Source organism: Monopterus albus, unplaced genomic scaffold, assembly GCF_001952655.1.
Source record: "Monopterus albus unplaced genomic scaffold, M_albus_1.0 scaffold19.1, whole genome shotgun sequence".
Classification (NCBI taxonomy): domain Eukaryota; kingdom Metazoa; phylum Chordata; class Actinopteri; order Synbranchiformes; family Synbranchidae; genus Monopterus; species Monopterus albus.
Window position 1 is genome coordinate 1,796,514 of NW_018127899.1, and position 9,516 is coordinate 1,806,029.

Below are 9,516 nucleotides of genomic sequence, written 5' to 3' on the forward strand. Positions count from 1 at the left end.
GGGGCCGTGCCTGCCCCCCCCCCGCCCCCTTGGCTCTGCACTGACTTTGGCTTTAAGAAAGTCCATTTATTTCACTACAAACCTTTGTGTAGACTCCCTTTCTTGTCACATTACCTGAGACAGATTGTGACAATGTAATCACAACTAAATCCACAGTGATGGCAAAATTAAAAGTAAGAACAAAATGATCAGGCAGGTTGTTTTGGGGATTTACCCTCCATAATCAGTGAAACAGTTAATGCAGTGTTTGGTGGAAGTGTCCCAAAGTCGGATGGAACGGTCATCCCCACAGGACGCTATGAGCCGCCCATCTGGAGAAAACCTGCAGCCAAGACAAAAAAACCAACTGAGTGCAAAAGCAGCTATAGCAGTTACCCATGCTTACTTACACAGGAAAAGTGCAAAAGATTCAAACAAAAGGTATGTTTGTGTAGGAGTGCTTCAGCAGTACCTGGCACAGCGCACCCAGTTCGTGTGCTGATTGAGGGAGTAGACAAAGCACTGCCGGTGAACACTCCACACTTTAACCGACTTGTCATCAGATGCCGTCACCAGTCTCTGGCCATCATGGGAGAAGGCAACACTGCGTACGGCGGCTGTGTGAGCCTTAAACACCGTTGACTCTCCTTTCCTGTGACAGACACACACATTACAACAAACATAACTAATATAAAACTCAGCATATGTCAACCTGCACTGTATATATGACCATCCTGCCAGTTTAGTGTTACCCTAAGGCGTCTAGTATTTTTTTTTCATTGTGCACCAGACCATTTGTTTTACATTGTAATTTAAAGGCCCTGAATAAAATGACAAGAGTGACGTTGGAAGCCTACATGGAAGGCGTCCACAGTCGGACTGTTCTGTCCTGTGAGGACGTGGCCACCAGGTTGCCAAAAGGGGAAAAGTGCACACCAGTGATGACGTCTTGGTGGCCGACAAAGCGGAAAGCCCTTGCCTTTGGAGCCAGATTCCAGATCATAAGGCTCTTATCCACTGACCCTGAGGCTGGAGGGGACAAAAGAAAAATGAATGGAGAACATCTGATCATGAACTACACAGTCAGGTCAAAGAGTTCATCAAGAGCAACATTATAATTTTTTAGGTGATACTCCCATTTCTAACTGTACAATGAGGCAATATATTAGCTACAAGTTACAGCAAGTGAGAAAATAAATATTTCAACAGCCAAAATTAGAGCATTTCTGGGAAAACAACGTAGGACTACAGGAAACGTTGCACCTACTGCCAAATAAAATCTAACTAGGATCAGTGAATTTGTCAAGCTTGTCACAGCAGCAGTTACCCAGTTGTTTGCGGTTTGGATTGAAGTCTGCACACATCACAGCATCTTTATGTCCCCTGAAGTGTCTCTCTAGGGTGGGATCCTCCTGCAACACAGCATCCAGTCAGAAAAACACTAGTTCCTCTTCAGTTTTAGTCCATAACATTTTGTTTTAGAAAAAGGCTGTTAAAGGTGTGCAGAAGTTGTGGGATTTAAAATAGAGAACACGGTTATGGAAAAAAAACTGCACTTTAAGGAAATTCATCCAGTATGCTTAATACGGTCCACTTTTTCTGTCGAGGTGGTGCTCCTGCCTGGGCAGAGCGGTGCAAAGTCAACATGTTCTTCTAGATAAGATCTACAGATTTAAGCTGGGGAAACATGTTGTAGTGGAGGGCTGGGCAGGAACTCCCTGTGGGACACTGTCTACCTGGGCAGACCAATACCTTTAAGAGATATAAAACTTAACAAAAACCTCATGAGCTGAACAGTATTTTGTAAAGACTTAAAAGAGTGGACCCAAAGTGTGTCTGACAGCCCCAATAAGCAAATCCCCTTAGTACAGACGCAGTTATCAAACTCGCCCACCCTGCTACCGTTAGCACAGGCGGAGGTTAACAAAGTACACACGCGTTTGTTCATTAGCGCTTGTGAAAGAATTACAACAAATATACTTACCAAAACAGACGCCATTGTGAGAATTTGCAGTTTTACGGAGCTAAGAAATGTTGTCTGAGGGAAAGTTGAACCGCACCGCAGCGTTGTACTTCCATAACTGTCAAACAGTGCGCCTTCAGACCTGACTTGTTGAACCCAGATGAGGCGGAGCAGTATTTTAGTGGGTAATTTTGGTTAACTTGGAGTTCTTTGAATTCTAAATGAAAACGGCGTTACCCAAACACCCGCTAGTTCTTCTAAATGAAAACTGCGTTGCCCAAACACCCGTTATTTCTACAGCTAATGCAAAAATCACCTGTAGTTTGATCTTGTAGCAGTGAAGAAATGGATGCCGCATTCATGAACATTACGTAAACGGCTGTGTTCGGGAATATTTAAATGCTATTCACACACAGCTTCAGCATTTCGCGATAACGTTTAAGTTGTAAACAGTAATCTAGTTGGAGATTTAGAGTTTTGCGGAACGTTCAATTAGTTACGGCAGATTTGTATACTAACTCAAAATGTGAATCCCGCAACCATTTATGATGAACATAAAAACATGAACATGGGTAGCAACAGCGTTTGCCGACTAAAAAGCGATTCAGGGTAGAATGCGTGAACATATGGCACTGCAAACGACCTGGGAACTTTTGCATTGTAACCAAAATAGCACGCCATTGCAAGCAAAATAGTTACGGCTATTTTCAATGAACGTGAATGCAGCCGATTGTTAAGGTGGAGCGTGCTCTGCTGCTAAGCAACTTGAACGACATACGTATGACACTGCTCTGAAGGAGACGCGACGCAGTGTCGGCTGATCTGATTGGACAATGAAACGGCATCGACGAATTAGCGGCGACATTGTAGAACTTGGAAATTGATGTTTGGTTTCCAGTTTAAAAAATGTCGATCAATAGGGGCATCGGCAGTGTCGAGGTAATGAACGTTAGATGACAGCTTTAGTTATTTTATTTACCTGCATTTTGCTAATGCTACATTACAGACCGCATCATGTACAGTGCATAAAGTGTGGATCAACGATATCAGGCGTAGCTATTTTAGCTTACTAGCTAGTTAGCGGTTATCATCAGTTATCATATCAACAGTGCACCTGTAAAAGTAATAACCTCCCATTGGAAAGATTGTTATAGTCTTTCTAAAAGCTCTGCGCAAGCTAACTTAACTTTGTGACGTTTACGAAGGTGTTTATCCTTGTTAAAAAGCTAACGCAAAAACATGTCTTTCCTTTCTAGTATATGCAAAAAAGAATACCGAAAAACGCAAAGTATCAACATGTCAAAACACGGTTGGACACAGGTATTTTTTTCGATGTACAGATTATATGTCCTTATTTACAATAACATATATCCCAGTGCCGTTAGCTACGTCTCAAACAGTTTTTATTATGTCACTGTCATGTTTCATTTGATAGGATGCAGCCTCACAAAATACATGGAAAGACTGGAGGAGATTAATAAAAGTGAGTAACTTATTTAAAGAGGAACGACGAATGGCGATGAATCTCCATATATTCAGTTTTATATTTTCACATTTTTACTAAAACACTTTATTTGATTCAGTGAGTTCTAGGGCTGTCCTTCTATGTTTTCCATTTTTGTCTTGATGATTTAATGCTTTGTGAATTCACCAGGTAGGAAAGGAAACCTAATCTTGAACCTTGAGACAGAAGGACGTGTTGATTATTCTGTAATATCAGTAATATTCATCATTATTTATGCATCAAGCAGGTGCGTAAAAAACAGCAGTCATTTAAAGTATTTGTACTTTATCTTTTGTGTCTGAGAGTCACAATTTGCTCTGGTTGCCACCTTTTTGTCATTGAAGTGGATCAGTAGATGTGAGATCTTTATTTCAGAACAGCCCAAACATGTTCCTTTAGGGCACATAACAAAGACACATACTGCAGCTTGGATCACAGTTTTGACCCCATAAGTATAGAACAGTGCTTCCGTCCACCTGACTACTAGACAGCTGTCCTAGATTGTTGTCCTTTTTTTAAATTAGTTCACTCCATTGTCATCTTACACGTTAAACATATTCTACTCTGTGCAAAGATGAACAGGTGGGTCAAATAGCCGAATTTGGCAAGACTAGGTCCAATCACCGCAAAATACTGCCTCCTAAAGGATCTTTTTGTTAGAGTAAAGATAATGAGAACAGTTTGCTGCACACTTACAGTAAGATAGGTGGTCATTTTGTGTTGAGGGGACCTGTGATTTGTCAGGGGTAACTGTCACTGATTCCTTCACTGATTCATTTTCAAATTTGTTTTACTAGATTATTAGGCCAGTAGACTTTCTGAATCGAGGTACAAAGTTGTTGTCTTCAGCTACAGCGGTTGTTATAAATGGCACATATGTGAGGCTCCTTCCTCCTATAGCGTTTCTTAGATTTGTTTTTTGATTAGTCTTATATATTTATTAATTTTTTCACATTTTCTCAGATTACAGGTACCGAAAAGATGAAATATTCAAGCGATTAAAGGTGACAACATTTGCACAGTTGGTAAGCATTCATGCTTATTTCTTTGCAGTAGTTAAAGGAAAGTCTAGCATACAGTTATTTTTGTGGTCTGTAATTTGTATGTAACAGAATTAATTAAGTGAGACAACCTGGTCTGGTTACTGTACTTAATTAACTGTATGAATAGTTTTGGACAGACAGCTGTGAATTCATTTAGTATGTTTTTTAACTTCTTTTTCAGACCCCTGAAATATCATTCTTTTTGCACTTTTTACTTCCAGTTTTCTAGAGGTTTTTTGCTAGGTATCAGCACTCTTGATTTCCAAACTTGTTTTTTGCACCAGATTCTTCAGGTAGCCTCTGTGTCAGGCCTGAATGAAAGTGAGAATGACATTGAATCACACATCACAGAAGGTAACAGCTGGAAAATTACTTGTTCATTTAACACTGAGAAACCTTATTCATCCTCAGCTTCATACCAAATGGCTCATTAATATTTTAATACAAATTTAACTTGGGTCACTAACAGTACCTGTCCTGGATATACTGTAATAAATGTACAATTAATTTCAGTTTCTAATGGTGGGTGGCAATGTGTGGATTTCCCACTCCTGTTCAATTACAGATGAGTTGTCAGTGGTGTCTGCTGCAGACCTGGAGGGTCTGTCTGAACACACTAACGGCTCCCCACAGGAGTCACCTCGTTCAGATCACCTGGATGCAGGCAGCACCAGGGATGGCTGCTGCACTGCCAGGTCAACACTGTTAAGGTACTGTAGCTTCTTAGAAAGCATGCCATACTGAAAACCCCACACACTTATGTTTTGGTGGATACCCTAACAGCTTACATATACTCCCATATACACAGACTCCCACTCACCCTCAGTCACACCCAGGATCCAACAATTACAATCCCTAATCACAAGAACACCTGCAACCCTACACCCACTGTATCTATGTCAACACAGTGTACCCTTAAGACATCTGCCTGCACACCCCTGCCCTCTTGTATGCTGGCCTCAATCTGCTGTTAGCATCCCCTCCTCTCAGCTGCGTCCTCTCCACCCTCCAGCCTGAACAGAAACCCCAAGAGTGTAACTCTATCTGTGGCCTCTCCAGGGAACACAGACTGGGCCTCTTTATTCACAGAGCTGTTAGGTCCCCTTTACCTTCTAGGGGAGGGCGGATGGAGAGAGAATGTAGGGCAGTGCTGGGGTTAATGTACCTGCACAAGGTGTGCTTCTACCTCACAGTGTTGCTTGTCTCACTTTCAAATTTTCTGCTGTGAGTCTTTTTACCTCTGAACCCCAGTTTCACATTAACATCTCTCTGCTTTATGAAACCAGCACACTATCTGCTCTGGAGAGCAGTTTTAGTGACAGACTGATCCATCCTCGCTGTTTGAAGGAGAGATTTCGCAGGTCTTTCCTCCCTGCTGCGGTTAGACTCTATAACAAGGTCTAATATGGTTGGTAATAAGGTCATGCATTGTTGTTATATTGCTGGGACAATTTCTTTATGTATGTCCAGCATTTATATATCATCTGCATGACCTGTGATCACTTGGAGTACTCCAATAATATTACTTATTACTCCGATAATATTACTTATTTTTTAACTGATTATCATTATTTGATTATCATTCATTTGTATATACCATACGCACATGTTATGTATAGTTACGGGAGCGTTATAGTAATTTTATGGTTTGTATTTAATATCTTTCATTTTTTATCTTGTCTTTTATAATATCTTTATATTTTCTGTACTTTGCTGAACATATTGTGCTGTTGCAACATGGAAATTTCCCCTCTGTGGGACTAATAAAGGTTTTTCTAATCTAATCTAATGTACTGTTCTAAATCTTTACTGACAGTCACAGACATAATTTAAATAATACCAACAGATGTAAAGATTGTGCTTCTACCATCATCTATTCAAAAACACAATTTCAAGGACTTTAGTGAATGAATTACTGATGGTAAACTATGACAAAATAACAAATTGCATAAAATTTTACTTGTATAGTTTGTCTAAAAACAAACAATACAAAGCAAAACTCATAGAATGAAGGAGTGCAATGAAATAAGACTACATAACCCAAGCCTTTACTCTTTGACCCCTCACAGTGTTATCAGTGGTGTGGGAGAGTTGAATCTCATCAGGAACAATCAGAAGATGGAGACTGAGTTGCTGTGCAGCCACGAGCCTGCGGACAGGTCCTACCCCGACTGCCCCTACTTGCTGCTGGACGTACGGGACCGCGACCAGTACGAACACTGTCACATCATCAGTGGTAGGTAGTGAGAATATGAGGCTGGGTCATCGAGCTTTCTTGCCAAATACAGTTTTTATCATCATTGTTTTTCTTTGTATCAACTCTCTTTCCTACAGCTCACAGTTTCCCAGTTTCCGTGCTGTCTCGGACAATGAACCCCTACACCAAAGAAGTGCTGGAATATGTATCCTTCAACATCCAGTTCTCTTTTTTAAGCATTTTTTTCAAGTAACAAAATCACTGTCAATTTTTTATGAAATGCAGTTACAACTGACTGATGATTGAACTTAACCCACACTGTTTAGAAAAATACTGCAGGGAGGATCATCATTGTGTACGATGAGGACGAACGAATAGCCAGCCAAGCAGCCACCGTTATGTGTGAACGAGGATTTGAGAATCTGTTTATGCTCTCAGGAGGTAAACTCTGATATCACTGAGGATGTGTAAACTACATCCATTCGAAGTAACAGTGACAGCGTTGTCTCATGTAACCAAATGTGACCAAAACCAAGAAAAAATCCACGGCCAGGATGTCGTTCAACATGCTCACCTAGAAACTAGTGAACAAAAAATCTAGTGAAGCTAAAGTTAAAATAATTTTAAGTTAATTAAGTCTTGTATAATTTTACTTATCCATATGCAGTATTTAACCAGTCTATAAAATAATACATTTGCAGCCAGTTGCAGGTTCAGTGTCTGAAAAGAGCCGCTGTCCCAATGTGCTTTGTCTCCCAGGTCTTAAGGTAATTGCTCAGAAATTTCCAGAAGGAATGACAACAGGTTCCATCCCGACCTCATGCCTGTCCTCTCCCACATCATCAAAGAGGAGGAAGAGCTCTGTGCAGCAGCAGCAGCAGCAGCAGCAGTAGAGGGCAATATTATGAAGCAAATGCACAATTTGCTTTATCACAGGTCTCTAAATCAGTCTTTGCAATATTGATATATGAGCTGGCCAAGATCCAGGAGCAGCTAGAAGAGATACTCATTCCAAGTAGCTCCAACAGTAAGACTGAATGCTCAGAAAGTTATCATTTCCTTGAAGGTTTCAATGTGAAGGATTAAGGTTCAAAAAAAGATGCACTGACAGATGTTCTTCTCTCTCGTCCCTGCCGTTTACTTCAGTATTGTTTGCATGTGTGTTCACTGCAGGCCACACATCCAGCCGCATGTCAACCATCAGCTCCCAGTCTAAAGCATCTAGTGCTCGGAGTCGACCGAGCTCTTTCACAGCTAGGAGGGACAGCGCCAGGGTTCAGAGCAGTAGACCCTGGAAATAACCTCACCCCCTCAGCCGCACAGATACACACAAAATAACTTACCTCCAACACAAAGTCCATTTATTTCAGCTTACATAACTCCCACTCCACTGGTGTAAATTCTCTTACTGTACAGTCAGAGGTGGACAGGCTCTTTATTACAGGAACCTGTTTTCTATTTTCTCATCTGTTTCTGGCACCCTCTACCATCTTTTACTCCAAAATATCTAAGTTAGGACAATTTTCTTCTATCTGAGAATCACACTGTTCAATAATTTGTTGCTCTAACCTCTGGCACAGATGTTGATTATTAACTCTTTTAAAATGTTGTGTTTTTCAATTTTAGAAATCACATACATAATTGACAACACACAACAGCAGTAGAATGTAAACTCTAGTCAAGGTTTTGACATCTGGACAACAGTAAATATAAGATTTTGAATCGAAAACACATGAAGGAATTCTGTGAACAGCATAGACGCTTAAATTATGCTCTCCATCTTCACTACTTACAACTGATGTCAGACTGTTTTAAAATATTTAATAAATTGTGTACATTTGAATGTTTGCACAGTGCCTCATCTGTGAACATGAAAATTACTGTTTCATATAACAGTTTTCTGTTTTTCTCCAGCACATGAATCAGTAATATCTATGTTGTTCAAGTTACAGTCTATTATTTCAGAAAGGTGATGTTTAACTCCACCAGTATGGAAGCCACCAAATTAACAGCGTTCTTGAAAGAGTTACAGTTTTATTGCTGGATACACACTGGTTTAATGTTGATATGACATGAAGGATATGCTTGGAATCTGTATTACATGAAATGAAATGTTTGTACAAATATTGTTGTAAAGTTTTGAAAAGTTGTGCTGTATTTTTATAATATGATGGTTTATTGTAATTCCTTAACTGATGGTGCACTGGCAGCCTTTATGTACAACTTCTGCTTTCACTTAAACACTAATGTGAATGTGAACTGTGTGTGTGTGTGTGGATCAAAGTACTGAACATAGTGATCACACTAACTGATTAGTTGGAGCCTTCACACTGATAAATGTCTGTAACACAAAACTACGGTGTCACTAAAGGAAGGAAGTGGCCATTTTGTAATGGCTTTAACACAATGACACACAGCACATCAGTTCCCTCAATGCATTTAAAACATATGAAAAACAGTATTGCTAATTGGTGCCCTTTTGTTGTTCAGTGACTTGCGACTTTTCCCGTAATACAATCCCACAGTGTCTCCTATGAAGTGCATTTAATGAACATTTGGACTTCTTCGTAGTCCTTCTTTGTGGCAAATGTTGTGTTGTCACCATTAGTCTTAACTGGCTTTAACCAGCTGATTATGGTTTTGTTTGTAAAAGAGTGTATATGAATAAAGTGCATGATTGCTTGCTGGATATGAGTTGTTTCTTTGTCTAATAAGGCAGTTCTTTAGCTTAGACATTGTGTCTGGAATGTGCTCAGGATCTTAAATTTTTCTATAATCCTTCATCAATGCCACTTGAATAACCTATATTTTTAGAGAGGTAATCTGGAAG

At 40.0% G+C, this 9,516-nt stretch overlaps 2 protein-coding genes across 2 annotated transcripts in view; one reads left to right on the forward strand and one right to left on the reverse strand.

The window, feature by feature from the left end:
- The window catches only part of poc1b (POC1 centriolar protein B), a 31,239-nt gene extending 29,031 nt beyond the window's left edge, over positions 1 to 2,208 (reverse strand). Inside the window, exons 1-5 of the mRNA XM_020593541.1 lie at positions 1,964 to 2,208; positions 1,307 to 1,391; positions 837 to 1,008; positions 452 to 631; positions 215 to 322 (exon numbers count right to left, since the gene is read on the reverse strand). Of these exons, the coding sequence (XP_020449197.1) occupies positions 215 to 322; positions 452 to 631; positions 837 to 1,008; positions 1,307 to 1,391; positions 1,964 to 1,978 (560 nt within the window). The 5' untranslated portion in view covers positions 1,979 to 2,208. The remainder of the gene's footprint in view (positions 1 to 214; positions 323 to 451; positions 632 to 836; positions 1,009 to 1,306; positions 1,392 to 1,963) is intronic.
- Positions 2,209 to 2,752: 544 nt separating this feature from the next.
- On the forward strand, positions 2,753 to 9,373 carry cep41 (centrosomal protein 41). The gene is made up of 12 exons (XM_020593542.1): positions 2,753 to 2,881; positions 3,199 to 3,262; positions 3,378 to 3,425; positions 4,410 to 4,471; positions 4,774 to 4,843; positions 5,055 to 5,199; positions 6,559 to 6,725; positions 6,824 to 6,891; positions 7,013 to 7,127; positions 7,446 to 7,571; positions 7,618 to 7,713; positions 7,860 to 9,373. The coding sequence occupies exons 1-12, from the start codon at positions 2,849 to 2,851 to the stop codon at positions 7,985 to 7,987; spliced, it is 1,122 nt and encodes a 373-aa protein (XP_020449198.1). The 5' UTR covers positions 2,753 to 2,848; the 3' UTR covers positions 7,988 to 9,373.
- Positions 9,374 to 9,516: the final 143 nt, after the last annotated feature.

Excerpts from the sequence above, each read along its gene's own strand:
- cep41 (XM_020593542.1), top strand. The coding sequence starts at position 2,849 with ATGTCGATCAATAGGGGCATCGGCAGTGTCGAG. Across the intron at positions 3,263-3,377 it reads CAAAACACGGTTGGACACAG|GATGCAGCCTCACAAAATAC; the intron begins GTATTTTTTTCG and ends TTCATTTGATAG. Across the intron at positions 3,426-4,409 it reads ACTGGAGGAGATTAATAAAA|ATTACAGGTACCGAAAAGAT; the intron begins GTGAGTAACTTA and ends ACATTTTCTCAG.